General features: G+C 44.9%; 2 protein-coding genes across 2 annotated transcripts in view; one reads left to right on the top strand and one right to left on the bottom strand.

Annotated features, from left to right (window-relative positions):
- Positions 1-387: 387 nt before the first annotated feature.
- TOMM34 (translocase of outer mitochondrial membrane 34) lies at positions 388-10,592 on the top strand. Its single transcript, XM_034787211.1, has 7 exons — positions 388-597; positions 1,899-1,998; positions 4,804-4,956; positions 6,244-6,413; positions 7,446-7,593; positions 8,533-8,659; positions 9,473-10,592. Exons 1-7 carry the CDS (start codon positions 474-476, stop codon positions 9,575-9,577), a joined length of 927 nt encoding a protein of 308 aa, XP_034643102.1. The 5' UTR covers positions 388-473; the 3' UTR covers positions 9,578-10,592.
- Positions 10,593-14,710: 4,118 nt separating this feature from the next.
- Positions 14,711-20,959, bottom strand: part of PABPC1L (poly(A) binding protein cytoplasmic 1 like) — a 30,826-nt gene continuing 24,577 nt past the window's right edge. Inside the window, exons 13-14 of the mRNA XM_034787210.1 lie at positions 19,357-19,487; positions 14,711-16,244 (exon numbers count right to left, since the gene is read on the bottom strand). Of these exons, the coding sequence (XP_034643101.1) occupies positions 16,161-16,244; positions 19,357-19,487 (215 nt within the window). The 3' untranslated portion in view covers positions 14,711-16,160. The remainder of the gene's footprint in view (positions 16,245-19,356; positions 19,488-20,959) is intronic.

The following is a 20,959-nucleotide window of genomic DNA, read 5'->3' as shown; positions in this document are numbered from 1 at the left end:
TCCGGGAAACTGTGGGGTGAGGGATGACAGCATGGAGCTATGGGTCAGGGGAGCGGTGGGGTGAGGGGTGACAGCACGGAGCTGGGGCTCGGGGAGCTGTGGGGTGAGGGGTGACAGCGCGGAGCTGGGGGTCAGGGAAGCTGTGGGGTGAGGGGTGACAGCGCGGAGCTGTGGGGTGACGGCGCGGAGCTGGGGGAAGCTGTGGGGCGAGGGGTGACACGCCAGCACGGTCTCTCTCCCCGTCCCAGCCCCCTCTCTTGAGGCCCGCCCTGTGCCGGGGAAGCGGAGCTCGCAGCAGCGGCAATTCCGGAGCAGAGGCCCGGCGCTCCCAGCGCGGGGGAGGCGCTGGAGGCGGGGAGCAGGCGTGGCCGGGGCGCCGCGGGTCCCGCCCTGTGCCGGCCGGCAGGAAGCCGTAGAAGGCTCTGGAGCGCAGCCCGCGGCGCACGGACGGGGTTGGCTGGTCTCCGGGCTTCATGGCCCCCGCGGCGGCCCGGGTCTTCGAGCTGCGCCGCGCCGGGAACGAGCAGTTCCGCAGCGGCCAGTACTGTCAGGCGGCCGCGCTCTACAGCCAGGCGCTGGGGCTGCTGGAGGCGGCAGGTACCGGCCGGCCCGGCCCTGAGCCGCGCACACCAGCAAGCGGGCGGGTCTAGGGCCCGCGCTGGGGCTGGGGAGCGGGGGCGCAGCTGTTCTGCCCAGTGGCGGGACATGCGGGTGCGGAATTGCCTGCTCCCAAGCTACGCCTCTCCTTGGGGCCCGGGGTATGAATCCGACTTTGCCCCCAGACTCCTGCCTGGGTACTGGTGCAGCGGTATGGGGGCTGAAGCCACCTTTCCCTCCCCTAAAATCACTGCTCTTCCATGGCTGGTGGAGTTGGGGGGTGAAACTGCCTCTCTTCTCCCTCCCCCCCTTTGCCTGTGGGTGCAGAGCTGCTTTCGCTCATTCCTTTAAGGGGTGGCAGCCTGACACCGTGACAAGTGGCACATGGGCCCCATGCCTGTTCCCTGGGGCCTGCCCTCAGGTAGGTAGAGGCCTTGAACCAGATGCAGGGCAAAGGGAGAACATCCCTGTTGTGTGACCCAACAGCTGAGACCCAGAGCAGGTATTTATATGAGTGCCCACTCAAATACAAATCACCAGGATGCAGCAGGGCTTCATCCACTCAGCCGTCCAGGGTGGTTTAAAAATAGTTTTACATAGTAGACAGCAAATGGATGCCCCTTTAACTGCCTAGGTGACAAAATGCCTACAGGGCACCAGTCTATGCTCCTACTTGGAACAGCTTTATGTACCCATACAGTATGACATTATTGCCATGTGTGTGTACTCTTGGTCTGGTAACAGAGGGTAAAGGACCACAGCTACAGTTCTTTAGGCCCCAAACTTGCCCTGCCATAAAGTTATGAGTGCTTTTTGAAACTCTTCTGCAAGCCAGAGCATTTCAGTAACTCTGGCTACCACTATATGCTGTCACTACCTATTGCACCATTGAAAAGGCCAGAATTACTGAATTATGGACAGGTGAAAGAGAGATGTGGGCTTGGGAACTGTGCAGTTCTGAGCTCCAAGCCTAGATCTGACCCTAACATTGGACTTAATCTTTCTGCTTCCCTCTCCCCATCTGCATTTAGGGATGATAATGCTTGTCTACCTTTCAGCAGGCATGAGGATTAATTTGGAGATGAAAAATGCTGAGTATTATTGCTGGTACTGATAGTGATATCAGCAGTAAACCTCTCTGTTCTCTTTCCCCAGCTGTAACTTCAGTACCTATAATATCCACAGCACATGGAGTCTTGCTTTTTGCAGCAAGTAGAAACTTCAAATAAGGTGGCTTTAAGGTCTATTGAATATACTGTTCCACACTTAATGGTTTGATTGTTTTCTGTCTCTGCTCTTAGGGGAGAGGAATGCTGAGGAAGCGAGTGTCCTCTATTCAAATCGAGCTGCCTGCTACTTGAAGGATGGGAATTGTAGCCTCTGTGTTAAGGACTGTTCAGTGTAAGCATCTTCTGTCTAGAGAAAAACTGTATGTTTGTTTTGAATGATATAGGATTGAATATAGTATCCGCTATATATGTCCCCTGTTACTGGGTGACGATAATCTGTCCTGGCATAAGGATGTTAATCAATCTTTATTGGTCTCTCTTCTACTCTGTTATGAATATTTTTACCATGTTGGGTCAAGTAGGGGCAGATTCTACTCTACGCACAGGTGTAACTGAGAACTAGATTTGGCTCATAATTTATAAAGAGTTAGGCCAGGGACTCTGATCACCTCCCATCCCTAAATGCCTCTTTCCCAAACAGACATTTGTAATGGAATATGGCATGGTAGAGACTTGCTCCTCAGTAAGCGGCAAATTTAAGACTAAGGCTACGAGATCCTAGACAGGCCTGGAAAAGCCCCCATAGCTCATCTAGGGTATGCCTTCAGTGGCCCACAAAAAAAGTGTTCTTAGCTAATTTGGGTTAGCTAATCTGAGATAACTGGTTTAAAATAGCAGTGATTTACACAGCAACTTGACATAACCCTAATCTCCCCCCTCCATCTCTGTAGGAAAACAGTAGCCAGATGCTCTTGCCTTTAGGCAACAGTTTGTTTGTATAGCACCAATAGCGTGCTACATGTACACGCAGCTCTGAAGACAAAGGTTCTGCCTTAAACAGCTTACCACCTTCTACAGCTAGTGCGGTGGGATTCTGTGGTTGCCATGTCAAGATTTCTTTATAAATCTTAGAAATGCAAAGTTTAAAATGTTTGAAGTGATGGTGTAGCCATCTTGGTCCCAGGACATTGGAGAGACAAGGTGGGTGAGGTAATATCTTTTACTGGACCAACTTCTGTTGGTGACAGTGACAAGCTTTTAGATTTAAAAAAATTATTAAAGCAAATGTTAAAATAATTATATAGTCCATAGGAATAGAATACCAATGGACATTTATTAAATATTTTTGGATTTTTTTATACATTTTCAAATGTATCAATTTCAATTACAACATAGAATACAAGTTGTACAGTGCTCACTTTATATTTTTTATTACAAATATTTGCACTGTAAAAATGGCAAACAAAAATAGTATTTTTCAATTAATCATACAGGTACTGTAGTGCAATCTCTTCATCATGAAAGTGCAACTTACAAATGTAGTTTGTTTGTTACATAACTGCACTCAAAAACAAAACTTTAACACCTACAAGTCCCCTCAGTCCTACTTCTTGTTCAGCCAATCGCTAAGAGAAACAAGTTTGTTTATATTTATGGGAGATAATGCTGTCTGCTTCTTGTTTACAGTGTCACCTGAAAGTGAGAACAGGCGTTCACATGACACTGTTGTAGCTGGTGTTGCAAGATATTTACATGCCAGATGAGACCATATTCATATGCCTTTTCATGCTTTGGCCATTGTTCCAGAGGACATGGAGATATACCTATCTCCTAGAACTGGAAGGGACCCAAAAGGTCATCAAGTCCAGCCCCCTGCCTTCACTAGCAGGACCAAGTACTGATTTTGCCCCAGTTCCCTAAGTGGCCCCCTCAAGGAGTGAACTCACAAACCTGGGTTTAGCAGGCAAATGCTCAAACCACTGAGCTATCCCTTCCCCCTAATGACTCCTGTTTTAAAAAAAAAACAATTTGTGACTGAACTCCTTGGGGGAGAACTGTATGTCTGTTTTACCCGCATTCTGTCATACATTTCATATTATAGCAGTCTCGGATGATGACCCAGCACATGTTGTTCATTTTAAGAACACTTTCACTGCAGATTTGACAAAATGCAAAGAGGATACCAGTGTGAAATTTCTAAAGATAGCTACAGCACTCGACCCAAGATTTAAGATTCTGAAGTGCTTTCCAAAATCAGAGAGGGATGAGGTGTGGAGCGTGTTTTCAGAAGTCTTAAAAGAGCAATACTCTGATGCGGAAACTATAGAACCCAAACCACCAAAAAAGAAAATCAACCTTCTGCTGGTGGCATCTGACTCAGATGATGAAAATGAACATGCATCGGTCTGCATTTCTTTGGATTGCTATCGAGCAGAACCCGTCATCTGCATGGACGCATGTCCTCTGGAATGGTGGCTGAAACATGAAGGGACATACGAATCTTTAGCGCATCAGGCATGTAAATATCTTGCAACGCTGACTACAACAGTGCCATGCAAACGCTTGTTCTCACTTTCAGGTGACATTGTAAACAAGAAGCAGACAGCATTATCTTCTCCAAATGTAAACAAACATGTTTGAGTGATTGACTGAACAAGAAGTAGGACTGATTGGACTTGTAGGCTCTAAAGTTTTACATTGTTTTATTTTTGAATGCAGATTTTTTTTGTAGATAATTATACATTTGTAAGTTCAACTTTCATGATAGAGATTGCACTACAGTACTTGTATTAGGCGAATTGAAAAATACTATTTTTTTTTTTACAGTGCAAGTATTTGTAATAAAAAATAAATATAAATTGAGCACAGTACACTTTGTATTCTGTGTTGTAATTGAAATCAATGTATTTGAAAATGTAGAAATTAGAGATGGAAAAATTCACCAAGTCTCCACTACTGCAGGATTTGTTCCCTACAAAGCAGTACGTGAACACAGTTTGAAATATAGCCACACGTTTCAAGACTGTGCCTTTGAAAATTTGGGTCATAGAAGGTTAAGACTGGACAAGTTCCCAGGTGATAATGGTACCCACATGGGAGAATCTGATATTAAAAAAATTGACCTTCTGATTACCTTTCTGATGAATTTAGCTCAGGTGGCCCAGTGAACTGTGTTGCTTTCTCCCCACTGATCTAGTGCACTGGACCTGGTCCCTTTTGGAATCAAACCCCTACTGAGGCGGGCAGCAGCCTATGAAGCTCTGGAGAGATACCAGTTGGCCTACGTGGACTACAAGACTGTATTACAGATTGATTGCACTGTACAGGCTGCACATGATGGTGTCAACAGGTAACTCCTAACTCTGGACTGTTCCACAGACCAGAATGAAAGTACAGCAGAGCTCATTCAGCTGCCTCTGCGAATCTCAGCCCCATTTAGCTGGGACGATTGCCTGGGAGCAGGTTGGGTGCATTGGAATGCTTCATAAATGGCAATAGATCTGATTGTTATGCAGCCTAGCACCGTTTCTGTGGTGTGAGTTCTTTGGTGATATTTGCTGCCAGTACTACAGATGTCTGTTCCCGTCAAGTTGTTACTTCCCTTTATTATAGCTGGGAAATTATTCCATTTGGCCATGCAAGTTTTCCATATTTTATCTAATGCTTATTTTTAGGCAACTAACCAATTACAAGTGGCCACATTCCAACCTGAAGCCTCCTTGGTACCTTTCTGTTCCCAAGAGCAGGTCTATATGAACACAGTGTTCTACTAAACTACTAAGCCTCTGTGCTGCTCCATATATTCTTATGTTTCACAGCACCGGTGAATTCTAGTAAATTCATAGCTCCCATCCTAGCGGATCTTTCTGCTTTTGGTATTGTCAATACTGAGAAGAGACTCCTTTCATTTAAACCCATTGTGTATGAAGAGCCTAGCTTTGCTTTTCACAAAGGGAGAGAGAAACTTTCCTTAGCACCTGAGCTGACAGAAGTTGGCAAAAGGGGCCCTGGACAAGAAATATGGAGAATATGTAAACACTGAAGCATGTTTGAAATGCATTTTAAGTTTGTTGTGAAAGAGTGTATACCATTAAATTAAAAACTGCTGTTTGTGGTAACTGGATAGTCTTTTCTTTTTTGAAGCTTCCTTTCTGAATGGTATTATAGCCACAGACTTCCTCTGTTCATTTACTTATTGCCTGGAATATCTAGATCTCCTCATGAAGAAGCATGGCCTTGTGGTTCAGACCCAGAACTGAGATTCAGGATGCCTTGGTTCCAGTCCTGGCTCTGCTACTGCCTCACTGTGTGACCTTGGGGACAAGTCCTTTAACCCAAAGGCCTCCATTTTCCCACCTATTAAAATGAAAACATGTCTACCATGGGTGTATGTGAGGTTTAAGTCACTAAATATTTGAACTACTCAAATGGCAAGCACTAAAATGAGTTTTTTACCCTAAAGGCACATTTTCCTAGCTACATGCAGTTAGCAGGGTTGCATGCACAGCAGTTACACAGTATTTGCCTGCAGATGCTCAGTTAGGAGCCTGCCTATTGAAATTGAGCACTGTTCTGGAAAGATGGCCTGTTCTGTCAGCAGACTTGATAGCTGCACAGCCTATATCTCTATTTCCAGAATGACAAAAGCCCTGTTGGAGAAGGATGGCCTCGAGTGGCGCCAGAAGCTCCCACCAATCCCTTCAGTTCCTGTTTCTGCTCAGCGAAGATGGGACTTTCCTCCTGCAGGAAGCCAGGCGGCTGCCCCAAGACTCAAAGCAACTGAAACTGCATCTCTAGAAAAACAAGGTGAGCCTTTCCTGTGTTTAGATGGCACATGGAGTTGTGGGACTCAGACGGGACAGTAAAGTACAAGGCATCTGCTAAACTTGGTCTGGTGCTTAAGGCATTGGCCTTGGTCTCAGTTCCTGGCTTTGCCACAGACTCCCTGTGTGACCTTTGCCAAGTCACTGAACTGCTTTGTACCTCAATTCCCTGTCTCTAACATAATACTTCCTTTCTCCCACCATTTGCCCATAATGGTAAACTCTTTAGGGCAAAAATTGTCTCTTACAATCAGGGCCGGCTCCAGGCACCAGCCCTCCAACCATGTGCTTGGGGTGGCACCTGGAGGGGGACGGCGCTCACCCGGGGAGAGCGGGGCCCCGGCTGGGCTCGCCGGCCTCCCCCCGGCGCTCCAGCCGGTGTGGGAGAGCAGGGCCCCGGCTGGGCTCGGTGCCCTCCCCTGCCGCGCTCCCCGCTGGATGGCGGGGGGCGGCGGGAGGCTTTTTTGCCAGGGGCGGCAAAAAAGCCAGAGCCGGCCCTGCTTACATTGAGTTTATCCAGTGGGGTGCTATTCTTGCTTGGCGCTTGTAGGCTTTACTATAATACATATAATAGATACTAATAAACCAGTTATTCCATCCTGTCTCATGCTGCGTACAAGCCACCACCTTGGGATTCTTGAACTCTGCTGAACAATGAATGGATGGGATTGCAGCTTAATCTGATTTTAGTACAATTCAGAGAGTAAAACCAGGTGTGTGATTCTCAACCTTATCCTCGATCCCTTCAGGCAAGTCTAGCCATCTCTTATTCTCAGTAAATCTATGGTGTCCAGTGGCAGCACTCAGATAGCTAGGTAGGTTTCTGTCCAAAGATAGTCTTTCCACAGTACAGATTTCTCTAGGAGAATTCAGGCTTTTCTGTGGTTGCTTAGGCTTCCATACTTAAAAAAACCTTACTTTTTATTAATTGTATTGATCACTGCCATTAACAAATGTGACTGCTTAGCTCTTTCATTTTTACGTAGCACTATGTTCTCTCAAATACAACTTCCAGTGCCTACTGCTGCTATGATTGAAAGAGCAAAAACTTTGAAGCAAGAAGGAAATGAACTTGTGAAGAAAGGGAACCATAAAAAAGCTATTGAAAAGTACAGTGAGAGTCTAAAACTCAGTAACCAGGAATGTGCAACTTACACCAATAGGTAATGTACAAGCATCTATTATCTTATTTCCCTTTGGGGCACTCTTTAAGTAATTCCAGTAACTCTTATCGAGTTTGGACCCAAGCCTGCTGTCTGATGCCCACACACCGCTCCCACTTAAATGAATGGGAGCCAGGTGCATGCATGAGGGTAGAATTTTGCCTTTAACATCTATTAGTGTTGTTCTTTGATCAGAATACATCGCTTTGTGCATGTGTCGGGGAGATTAGGTGAAGCATTTTCTCCTCATAACAGATGTTTGCTCTGCAAGTGGAGATCCCTTTATTTTCTAAAGTGGCTTCGAGGCACCTGTATGGAAATTCTAAGCTTAAATTGTTAAGATTTGACAGGAATAAAAACCTTAGTTCTGCTAAGAATGTTCTGTTTTTGATGGTCCTACTCTCCACTACCTGCAAATAATGGTGTAAGGACTTATCCAAAACCTTTACTACTTGTGGTGCATTTGAAGGCAGCTGCAGAGAACCTTCCAGGACAGTATACATAAGAAAATTGCAACCTTAGAAATTCTTAGTGACAGCTGGGGACTGAAAATTATTAATTCTTGCAGATTTGTGGAGCAATTACTTTTTTCTCCCCTTTTAACCAAAACCAGTTTTGAGCTCAGGAAATGAGAAGATCCTTGATTGTTAGTACTTCATTCTAAATTTATAGAGGAAGCTTTTTATTAAAGGGCAGCTTGTGACTGGGCAGAGGTTGAGATGAGACCTCCTGTGGGTACACACATGCTGCACAGTGAGATGCTGTCTAGCCTTGTTTTGAAAAACCCTTTTAATCTCTGCCAGTCAGTGCAGGGTTTGTACAGTGACTCTTTCCAAGAAAGAAACTTGGATAAGATTGAATATAGTGCCCGAAAGCAGGGATTGTTGTAGCCCACCACTTGAAGCCTAAAACCTTTAACTACCATTGTCTGTGCTCCAGAGCTCTTTGTTACCTGTCTCTGAAGCAGTACAAGGAAGCAATACAAGACTGCACAGAAGCTCTGAAGCTAGATGCTAAAAATATTAAGGCGTTTTACAGACGTGCTCAAGCATTTAAAGAACTAAAGGTAAGTAACTGAAAACGCGTTTCAGACCCCTTTCAGGACTGGGATAGAGAAGCCATGTTCTCACAAGTATCACTGAATCTTGAATCCACAACTGTAGAGTTTCCACAGGCCTTTTATAACTTGCCTCTGTGCAAAACAACTACAAATCTGCTAGCTGAGGTTTGGTACATAGTGAAGGGAGATTCCTAGTCATTTCACTGGCTGACAGCTGCATGGATATGTGTGGATCTTTCTCTTTGGGAGAACAAAGAGACCTGAATCAGGGTGTGTGTCCTTTTATAGCTATCCTACAAGCCAGGTTTTCTGGAAACAATGCTTACAATCATGGTTCTTACTAAGTCATTAGCAGATACCTTCACCTTTATGTGGATTTCTCATCTGCTAGCTTCAGGTCTCTTGGTGCCTTGAGTTGCCTGATAAATTCCTGGAAACAGCTAGATCCTGTGTTTGGGGCACTGAAAATGACTATAGAGAGATGTTTTGGCAAACAGCCTAGATCTTAAACTACAGCTAATTGTAGGGTTCTGCAGTATTTCATCAATTAAAGCAGGACATGTAATCTAGGTGTAATATTAGAATATCTGTGAGACTGGAGCAGGTTAACGCACGAGCTTCATCTCCTGTATAAACGGAGTGCCATTCTGGTCCCCAATTTATGTGCATTACAGAACAGCTATGCAGTTGTCAGTCTCTTCTGTGAGAAGCACATGTGAAGTAGAAAGGGCAGGTAGTGTTTCAGTGTGTGAGCTTTTAAAGGCCAAGTTTTAAAAATGTTTGCCTTTTCAGTTTTTTAAAAATGCATTTTGCTTCTAGGATTACAAATCAAGCATGACTGACATTAACAGCCTTCTGAAAATTGAACCAAAGAACATAGCTGCACAGAAGCTACTGCAAGAATTGAACAAGAACTTAAAATAAAAGAAATCTGTCTGCTCTTTACTGCAGAAGACAGGCTTTCCTTTTAATACTGATACAGGGGCCAAACACTGTAGGGCCAGCTCTGAAACCTACCGTCCCGATTTGCCGAGTAGTAGCTAGTTCTTGGCTGCTTAATTACACGTACATTAACGTGAACCATCTATATCAAACCTGGTATCTCCCTGTAAGATCTTTAAAAGTTTTAAATGATCCTGTCTTTGAGAAGCATTCAGGTTAATTTCCTTGGTATAAGGTAATTTTGTAAACTCATTATTTATTTAAGTTAATCTGTCTGCAAAGATGGGTGTGGGCTGGGGCATGTACTCAAGAGCAGTAAACTGAGTTTATGGTAATATGTACTCAGATTGGAGAGAAGCAGATCTGCTGTGTATACTGCTTCTGCTTGCTTAAACAAGCCTCTTACAAAGGCTGCTGCATGAGAAATTAAAGTCAGGGTTTCCCTAGCACAGTTCCAGATCCTTTAAAAGCGTGGTGAGACCTCTACAAGAATAAATGGCTCAGGTGTTCCCTCTCTTAGCTGGTGCCTACTGGCCCAAAGCTGCTTTTGTTTAGAGTAATTGTTCAGAAACTTGCAGCTGCTTCGACATAGCTCTTATCCCCCACAAAAACAACCACCAAATATTTAATTTAAACCTGCCTTGATTCTGTATTTGTGGGCTATCTTCCATGCACCGCTGAAGTTTGGGTCCTAGCAACTTTGAATTTCCACAATTTCTTTCTAACATTTTAGCTTCTGTTTGTGTCTTGATGACCAGCTGCTATTACCACTAGTCCAGGGAAGAGGGTGCACAATAGTATCCCACATGAGGCCTCTGATGTGAAGAACTACTTTCCTCCTCCACAGACTTATGAACATGTTATACTATGATTCTTCCCATCTAGTGGTGGCAAAGAGTTCTTTTAATGCTGAGATCTAAATAGGTAACAGGATGATTTGTTTGGCAAAGCTACTGTATGAACAATGCAACTTTATTAAAAGCCAGCATATGTTACAGCTGTGTGTTTTTATTAGAATTGTGTATTTGACATAAGGGTCTGGGTGTACTATGTTACCATAATTGTTGCTGGGACAGGGACTATTTCAACCGTTCACCATGATAAAATACTATTTTATTTGTCCTTATGGTCAAGGAGCATCCGCTATGCAGTGTCACTGCAGAAGTCTCATTTATGCACTGATAAAAACACATCTATTTTCTGCACTTCTATCCTGGTGTATGCCTAGGATGTTAGATTGTTGCATGGGCAGAAGAGAAGCCTTGCAGTTTAGCTACAGTGTAAAACAGAAGTACTGACAAAGCCTCACTGGAGATGTTTCCAGGACACTTACTACAAGCAGGGATTGATTACTTACATTGAAGTACACTCAATGCAAGTTGAAGGACATGCTATTTTCATTTCCACTCCTAGTCCCTTGTAGGGTTGGTGTGGCATGCCCTTGCTCTCTCACAACAGATCAGTATTTCAGGTTCTGTTTACCTCTACCTTAGCTGAATTCAGGAATTGGAAAATGCTCTCACTGTGTAGCATTTACACAGATCATCCATCCTTGCTGTAAAAAAGCTTTGGAGAGGGCTGGGACCCTCTGCTGCCTTATCTGGGTCTAGCTGAGGATCTATTCACTCCACAGCCACACAGCTGTGCTGTAACACTTCACCTTTCATTGTAAAATCACTGCTTGCCTTTGTAGCTGCAAAGATGTCTACAGCAAGAGTAAAACACGAGGTCTAAGAGGCCCCCTTCATCTCACTCAAGATGCCATGGAAATTATGCTATAGCTATACTACAGGCTATTCTGTTGAAGACACAAGTATCTACTGTTAGGTATCTCCCTGTGCTGCTGGGTCTGCCTGCAGCTGCTTCTTTGTCTGCAGTCTTTCCCAACAGAGGGAGCTGATTGGATAACAGCACCTTCTCCCTATAGGGGCCCATAGAGCCAGGCAGGTGGTGAGGGAGCCAGTTAAGCAAAGTGTAGGCTGGTTAGCTGGACTGCATCACAGGCCCCCAGGCACTGACCTGCTGAGGCTGGCTATACTCTCCTTTCCTTGGCACATGTTGGTGGGGAAAGAGTCTGTCAGCCACAACTTTGGAAGAGCAGAGGCTGATGCAGTGAAACTTTGCTACGTGGAGAGAAAAGCAAAATCCATCCTTAAAAATAAATGGTCAAGGAGTATTTTCCACTGAGCCACAGCTGGTGTTGGGGAGATAGAAATGAAGGGTGAGTACATGGCTGAGTAAGTTATTACCATGCTATTTAGAGGTTGGTGCTATTAAATTTGGTCCCATTGTTGCATATCATACATAATCCTGCCTGTAGGCCAGGGGCTCTCAACCTTTCAAGACTGGTGTACCCCTTTCTGGAGTCTGATTTGTTTTGTATACCTCAAGTTTCACCTCACTTAAAAGCTACTTGCTTACAAAATCAGACAAATAAGCACACTATGCCTGACAAATTGCTTACTTTCTTTGCCATATAATTATAAAATAAAACAACTATAAATATTGTACTTACATTTCAGTGTATAGTATATAGAACAGTACAAACAAGTCATTACCTGTATGAAATTTTAGTTTGTACTGGCTTCACTAGTGCTTTTTATGTAGCCTGTTGTAAAACTAGGCAAATATCTAGATAAGTTGATGTAGCCCCTGGAAGACCTCTGCATACCCCAGGGCTATGCATACTGCTGGTTGAGAACCACTGCCCTAGGTCATTACTATTTGGTGTACAGATGCCTGGTACTCATACTGTTCATATCACATTGAACTACACTTTCTTTACCCCAAACTGGAAATGTTTAGACGGGAAGAATCAGGCAATCAAAAAATGAAACAAACAGCTTTCTATTATGGAGCCTAAGCTCCAGGTACTAACTGTGAACACATACATGCTCAGAGCAGGAGGGAGCACAGCGCATTCATGTAGAAGCTTTTCACAGAAGGTAGCCAAAGGACATTTCCTGTTAGGTCTTGGCCCAGGACAGAATAGGCTATTTCTGCTGAAGCTCAGGAGTGGCTCTACCCAGGAGGTAGCAGTTACACTTGTAAAAGTGAGTGTGATTGCTGCTTATAGACCTTAGCTTCCCTCACACGGTTTTCCCCATCTCCTCTCCCCCTGCAGTTGTATGCCATAAGCTGTACATCTTTGCTATCTCTGACTAGGAAGTCCATGAGGGACATAGTTTAATGCTAAGTGTTTCTGACAGCCAGTTCAGTCCCAGCTCTGACTAGGGTGTCATAAGTGAAAAGGTGCATTATTGATTACTAACATTTCTGCAGGCAGGCAGTCTTTGCCCAAGAGAGGCCAACAACTGAAACAGCAAAACTAGCTGTGATTGAGAAGGGAGGGTAGGATGAAGAACATGACATTTTCTAGTCAAGATAATGGCATTTCACTGGTGTGCAGAGCAATTCATATTATTTTGTGTTTGTAACACTTAAAAATCCTTTGGTACAAAAGGCATTATGTAAATATAGCAGACTAACCCAGTCACTACTATTGGAATCCCTCCCGTTCACAGGAGTTGCCATACTTGATAGACCTAGTAGAGGGGTAGCCGTGTTAGTCTGGATCTGTAAAAAGCAACAGAGTCCTGGGGCACCTTTAAGACTAACAGATGTATTGGAGCATCAGCTTTCGAGGGTGAATACCCACTTCGTCAGATATATGTGTCTGACGAAGTGGGTATTCACCCCCAAAAGCTGATGGTCCAATACATCTGTTAGTCTTAAAGGTGCCCCAGGACTCTCTGTTGCTTTCGATAGACCTAGGCTCTGAGCTAGTCTAGTATTGTGGCTCCCAGGGTGGCCAGCACTAGATGCTTTACTTCATATCTGCTTAGTGTGACATTCTTACATCTTCTGTAATCTGTCCCCCACACTAGCTCTTGATCTCAATGAGTTGCACAATTTGGTTGGATTTCACGGAATGTCCCCTTGTTCCTGTGTTAAGAGGCAGGGAGAACAGATGCCATCTCTAACATTCACTTTTCCATATTTTATATCCCCTCTTATCGCCTTTCTAAGATTAATGATCCCACTCTTTTCAGTCTCTCATCATGTTCTTCCAGTTTCTCCCCCCCAGTCATTCTTGGGGCCCTTCTCTCATTTCCCTTTATTTCTGCAATATCCTTTTTGAGATGGAGTGACCAGTACTACACTCAGTATTCCAGATGAGGCTGCACCAGTGATCTCTGTTACATGGAAAATAAGTTACACAGAAAGAATGTTAAGGTTGCAGAATCAAGCACTCAAGTTAGGAAATGCCAGAATTAAGGTTGACAGTACAACCTTACCTTAGCACCCCATGTCATTGTGCATTCATCAGTCTATAATTACATGATCACATTCCCCCTCTCACCCAAACAGCATTCAGCAGAGGCAGACACCCAGCATGGAACCTGCCAAACTATAGTTGTTTGGGCAAAGATACAAGCAACTGAAGGAATGTGTCAGGCAACCTTAATTATAGGCAGCACTAGCTGCTGTGCCTAGAATAATGGTATCCTAATATTTTCTATATTATGCATCCCATTCCTTATGCATCCTAACATGTTTGCTTTTTTTTGACCACATCTGTACATGGAAGAGAGGTCTTCATGGAGCAGTACACAGTGACAAGCAGGTCCCTTTCCGGACTGCATGCAGCTAAGTTAGAACCAAGCAAGACAGTGATTTATTTTTTTCCCCTCTCCGGGGCACATCTCTCTGCATTTATCAACACCGAGCTTCATTTGCCCATTCACCTAGCTTGGTTACATCTCTGAAGTTCCTCACAGTCCTCCCTGGTCTTGACTAACAGACAACTGTGTCATCTACAAATTTTACTGCTTCATGGCTCCCCCCGCTTTCCAAATAATTAATAAGATACATTAAAACACTGGACCTAATACAGAGTCTTGGGGCAGCCTGCTGTTAGCCTTTTGCTAGGATGAAAACTGACCATTCAGTCCTACCCTTTTCTGTCTCCTAGTCAGTTTTCAGGAACATAGGCCTCTGAGCCAACCATCCCTCCTTATTGCTGAAGATCAGCCTTAGGTCTAATCACTTTTACCACCATTTGTACAGAAAAAAACATTTCTTCTTGAAAGAAAGACAGTGACAAGCACATAGTGAGGGTGGATGTATCAGCTGTTTATGGTGTCAACCACAAGAACAAATAAAACATTACAGAACCAAATAGAACTTACTAAAAATGACAAGCTCTGATGATTTGTTATCTCGTGGAACACTACAACTGAATCAATCGTGTCTCCCTCCTCGCCACTCACAAGGAGAGGTTGTCATTCTACCATTTGCCCCCCTTGTTAACATTTTCACTACCTGCTGTCAGCAGTGAGGATTGCCAGAAGAGAGCTCATGGACAGTGTTACATAGATGCAGTTCATTTATGGGGAAAAATCATTTTGCAAAGTTGTTGACGCACAAAGAAAAAGTAACGCTGGGCTTTGAATGCAAGTCAGTGTCGCTGTCTGTACACAGAAAAAATAAATAAATGCTTCCAATATATGTGGGGATGCATGTCAGGGTTGTAGTTGCTTTATCTTCAGAGCCAAGCATTCTTCACAGTCCCTCCTCTACAACAAATATACACTTTAGACATGTCAGACACAAAAGCTCAGTCTAAGTTAGCCTAGAGTTCACATACCAATACTGAATTTGAATTAAGTGACCAGTGAGAGCAAGCAAACTGCATGACCAAACTTTATCTTACAAAGGGGTGCCTAGAAGTTCTGCACATTTGTTTTCGGTTACCAAACAGGAAGGCTGGATGCTTCTGCTGGAGTTGTACTGGGATGGGGCATGATCACTGCTAATAGATCCAGATTAGAGGCTCTAAGATTCTAAGGAGAATAATAGGTTAAGCCAGTAGTTCTCAAACTCTGGTCAGGACCCCTAAGTGGGCCAAGACCCCATTTTAATGGGGTCACCGGGGTGGCATTCGATTTGCTGGGGCAAAAGCTGAAGCCTGAGCCCCACCGCCCAAGGGCTTCAACCCTGAGTGGTGGGGTTCAAGTTACAGCCTCCGGGGCTGAAGCTCTTGGGTGTTGGCTTTGTCCCTCTGCCCGAGGTGGTGGGGCTCGGGCAGACACTGGCTTCAGTCCCCCCTCCTGGGGTCGTGTAGTAATTTTTTCTGTCAGAAGTGGGTCATGGAGCAATGAAGTTTGAGAACCACTGGGTTAAGCTATACTGCGATCCCATGTAAAGGCATCAGGAATGATTGCATCAGATTCCATGAGGGCTACAAGAAAAGCCAGATTGCTTTATTTTTCACCTCCAAGTTGCCTCCCCAGATTTACATTGAAATTAACTGCTTAGCATTAATTTTTCTCTGGTACAATCATCAAGTTTTGGAAAATAGCAGGAGGCATTGGTTTATATAAAGGAATTAAGCTTGAAGTATGGGTCCAAGACAAATAAAACACACCCATTGCTTTCCCAAGTCCAACTTGGCTGATCTTGACAAGACTTCTCTGGTGCTCACATTCCAGGCAGAAAGGGACCCTTCTCCACATTATACCCTGCCATGAGACCAGCACAGCCTTCCACACCTACCTGGGTCTCATAGGAGGAATGTTGCAGCACTGCTGTTAAGCGATGATTCAGTAGCCTGGTGTGCTTGGAGCACTGCAACCGCTTCCTCGATCTCAAAGCAAAGCACAAAGTGGAGAGAAGTTTAGTTGCTCTGACACCTGGAAGCTTCCTACACAGGTAACAGTCAGGATACTCAAGGCTCCCAACTTGATCTTAGTATAGCTGTCCCTTCCAAGAGGCAAATTAGTTACCAGGGCTGCTATGTTTCATCAACATTGCATTTACATTAGATTATCTTTATTTTAAAGTCTGATTCCCCACTGCCTCAAAACCCAGAAGTCACACTCACTCAGACACTAGGGGAGTTCTACTGTAGCCAGTTCCTAGGTCTATGTGGAGTTCTGCCTTCTGTAATAACTTCAGAAGAGTCCCCCAACTATCTCGAGCATGACATGGACAGTCAATGGCAGTTTGGCAGTAGCTATCAGGACATGCATCCCACATGCTCCTGCTGATCTATTCAGCAGACAACAACCCACCTCCCTTTTCATACAGCTCTGCGCAGTTGGGGCACTTTGAGGTCTTCTGAAGTGCCTGGTATTGGCCACTGAGAGACACTTCCTAAGTAGATGAACCAGCAGTCTGATCCTACCTGATAAACCCCATGTTCCTTTTAAAAAGGGGAGGCAGGTGAAAAATATTAATCCTGCCTCCAGCAGCAACAGAATACAGCCAATCCATTCAGGACAGAGTTTTTGATGGGACCCAGTGGCCAAACATACACCAGATATGCAAGAAAAATATGAAAAATTTCACACAGGGCCAGTATTTTACCAGCTCAAAATTCAGAATAAAGGGGTCATTTCTCAGGGTACGTCTACACTACCCACTGGATAGGCGGGTAGCGATCGATCTATCGGGGATCGATTTTTCGCGTGTAGCGTAGATGCAATAAATTGAGCCCCGCTCACTCTCCCGTTGACTGCTGAACTCCAGCAGCGCGAGAGGCAGAAGCAAAGTCGACAGGGGAGCCGCGGCCATCGATCCGCGCCACGAGGACGCGAAGTAAGTGATTTTAATTCCATCTAAGATACGTCAACTTCAGTGTAGACCAGGCCTCAGACTGAACGTGTCAGACAGGATTGGAGTTTGCAGCAGCCTCAGATTTAGCAGATTCATTTTCATGCTATCCAGGCTCCTTTATGGGCTCTCTCTTATGGGAGTGATATTACAGGACTGGAGAAAGCAAAACATGTAGCCCTGATGACCTCCAGCTTCTAAAAAGTGCTAAAGGAAATAGCTTACAGCAGAATTTGCCTTCTGAGAGCATGTTGCCAATGACTACAAGCAAAGTCGCCAGGATCTTGTATTATTACAGACTGACTGAATGGCTTTTGACACTTCTTAGCACAATATATAATCATAGGATCTCTAGGAACTCAGCTCTGTGTGAACAAAACCCTATAAATCTGCTCTTGTGTCACCTTCACTTTATGATCATGGACCTTGGAATCCAAGATTTAAACCAGCAAGAATAGTCTCATTTTCAGGAGAGGAGGCCTGGAGTTACTTCACTTGTTCAGGGAATATCCAAGCCCATGTATGCCCCTCTCTATCTGATTTGTTCTATCCCTTTGCTTTCTGTGGTTTGCCAAGTAGCTGCCAGCCAGCTGTCCACAAACAGGTTCCAGACACCCTCCAAATAACTGAGAACTAAGTGGTTCCTTTAAGGTTTTACATGTGAACAAAACAGTCGTACTTAAACTATCAGACTAAAATGAATACAATGGAAGCTGCTTCCGTCACGCTTGCTGGGAAATTGGGGGTTTCAGGTGAAAGCATGTCCATATCATACAGCCAAAGCACAGTTTGGAATGGACACACCCACATCGGAGAGATTCCAAACTGGAATAGCAGGGGATGTTTGCAGGACTGAGATGCCATGGCCAAGCTGTGCGGGGGGCAGGACCTAGTACAGCACCAACACATACTCTATCTGGCTGTAGGCAGTGCTGATATTTCCATAAAGCACTGGATTCACTCAAAAATGCCCCAAACATTTAAGGACTGTGTATACTATACAGAGCCTGACCCCCAAGCCCAGGATGAATTTGACATGGGTTTAGTGAAGGATTAAAAACATAAAAAATATGTTGAATAAGACCACCAAACATTCAGACACAACAAGTCTCTGTCTTTGACTTCTGGATATCCCTATGCTATCTTCACTGTGGGACATCTCTTTGAAGCAAATCGTGTACTGCTCCAAGTCACTTAACTCTCTCCAATCCCTCTGGTCTCAACTCTCCCAGCTTCTGGTTACACCCAGCCAGTATTCCAATCTGACTTTACGAGTCCTCTCATCTCTCCTACATGCACATTGACTGTTCTCAAGAAGACCTAAGAATCCTGGACTTTCCTTATGGGAAAGAATCAGCCAAGCTATCACCCATTCTTGATCACTGAGTATTTTGTCTCTAACAAGTGGGATTTTTTAAAAAAGTCCTTCAGTTAATTGATTGCCAAACTTCACAGCTTTGTAAAGGCCAGCGTGGCCATTACTCAGAGGGTTCCAAACATTTGTAGCCAGGAACAAACATGGAGCGTGTCCAGGCTAACCTTGATGTGCTAAGTTCCTAGAGCTAATTGGCAATCAGTTAATGAGAGGTACAAAATGCTCCTGTAGAGAGAGACTAAAAGAATGAATCCTTGATTCTGCTTCTGCTGAAATCCTTATTTCTGCCTCTACTTCTGCAATATCTTCCCAATGTTTCTAGAACTCTGCTCTCTAAACTTCCAGGGCATTCAGAATACTGCAGTCTTTACTGTCTTGACCCAGAAAACCAAGACATTCCCTGCCTCAACTCCCACACCCACTGGCTTCCTGGCCATCTCCAAATGGATTTCAAAATTGGTCCCCTAGCTTCCGGAGAGCTGCTGCACTCTAGCCTGGCCTCTTCTCCTCCCACAGTTCTGGGGAGTGAGGGGAAGGGGTGGCACTGTCACTTGAGCTGCTTATTTATCTGGACCTGTATCTGCTTTTCATCTCTCTCCCTAAAACACTGCTGACCCATACCTCCCTGCCCCCATCTTCCCATCCCAGCAGCCCCTCTACACACATACATTCGTTAGCAGCTTTACTATTTGCAGCACCAGATTCTTTCCCTTTGTGACGTGCATTGCATTGGAAACATTCATTCTTTAGAGCGTTGGCTACTTCCTACCTTGGAGTGGAGGGATTCTGGCGATTCCAGCATAAGCAGCAGCTCCGAGTTATCAATCTCCAGCAGCATTCCTGTGATCTTCCCAGCCAAGGAGGCGTGCATGGCATGGATTAGGGGATAAAGGCGTTCACCTGGTCACAACATCAAGGATAGCCTTACACATTATGGAAAAATCCAAGGCGACTTCAAACCATTTCGATTCAATATCCTCTCTCCAGCCCTATCCCTCCTGAGTCCCAGCTCTGATCTTCTCTCATCAGGGTAGGAGGGGTACAGATCCAGGAGATCACTGTTCACACACCAATGCTTTGCTGCAGCAGTGTTCGCAGGCGCCCAGATAACATGTTCCAAGAAAGCTTCCAAGTCCCGCTGGGGGTGCAAATGCACAATCAGGGACGTTACCACTAGTTACATCTTTCTTGACATTGAACCATGGTGAGAGAATTTGCTGCTAAGATGAGGGGCCAGGAACAAAGACTTATACCAGGCAGGTGCTGCGCAAGCTTCCCCCACACAGCTCTGCCAATACCCCTCAGTGCTGGGCACCACACACAGCTTTGCCAATGCCCCTCAGTCCCGAGCACAGCCATATGCCTCCCTGCAGCTGTTCCATTCCTGGGCCTCTCTTGAGCAGAGAATATGCACAGATTGGGACCTGGATGATTTCAAGACTGACAGTGAGCCCGGTGGGTTTAAGAGAAAGCTGAACTCAAAGCCTGCTGAAGTTAAAGGGCTGATGCCCTGACTCACTGTGCCATTCGGCTTCCCAAGAAAAGAGTCAGACATGGCTGCCAGCCAGTCACATTGTGCAAAATGGAGATGGTGTCAACACACAGCTGCTGAGACCTGTTCTACTTGTATGCTGAACGGGGCTGATTCTGGTTCCCAGCCTCTTGCTGCTTGAACAGGAGAAAAACTGAGTGTAGTAGCATCTCCAGCTGCAGCTCTTCAATCCTGCTGTTTTGCACTAGCCCCCATAAATCTGAAAGCCTTGGATTAAAACGCTTCTAGCTATGACAACAGGGTGATGCTTAGGAGACCTCACACGGAAAAAAGTTTGGAGGACTCTGGGGATTAACAAGAGGCATAGTTGCTGCTTCCTTTACAGTCTGTCATTGGGACACGCAGACCAGAACCAGAACCAGAGCCAGACTGCTAGAAAGGAACTAGGTCAGCTTCTCTATCCTGCAAGAGCCGTGGTCCCATCTGCAAATGGAAGTGGGTTTGGAACAAAGTTACTCAGGTGTCATAGTCACTAACAACTGTGAAGTGCCATCCAGGGCTAAGTAATGTGTGAACAGCAACCAGTTTCACTGGCTCAAGAAAGGGAGAAAGGCAGCTTTACCTAGGTGCAGAGATACTAACCAATTAGTCGAGTGAGGAGCCCTATGGAGCTCCTCCCGGAAGATTGCGTGGAGCACTTGCACTGACTTTATTGGTAGTGTTTTGTTGGCATCCTTTCGTCTGTGAGCGACGGCGGGAATTGGTAATGTTTCTAACACGCTGAAAACAGGCCAAAAAAGGTTGCCAAGGCCACGTTTTGGTAGGGTCACGAAAATAACCAGCGTCGCTAGCATTTCTCCGGTGGAACTAGAATTTAGTA

The sequence above is a fragment of the Trachemys scripta genome, chromosome 12, assembly GCF_013100865.1.
Source record: "Trachemys scripta elegans isolate TJP31775 chromosome 12, CAS_Tse_1.0, whole genome shotgun sequence".
Classification (NCBI taxonomy): domain Eukaryota; kingdom Metazoa; phylum Chordata; order Testudines; family Emydidae; genus Trachemys; species Trachemys scripta.
Note: the sequence above shows the minus strand (reverse complement) of the source record. Positions and strands in the feature narration are given on the sequence as shown.

Coding starts and splice junctions, on each gene's coding strand:
- TOMM34 (XM_034787211.1), top strand. CDS start 474: ATGGCCCCCGCGGCGGCCCGGGTCTTCGAGCTGCGCCGCGCCGGGAAC. Junction 1,999..4,803: donor TGTGTTAAGGACTGTTCAGT/GTAAGCATCTTC, acceptor CCACTGATCTAG/TGCACTGGACCTGGTCCCTT. Junction 6,414..7,445: donor TGCATCTCTAGAAAAACAAG/GTGAGCCTTTCC, acceptor TACAACTTCCAG/TGCCTACTGCTGCTATGATT.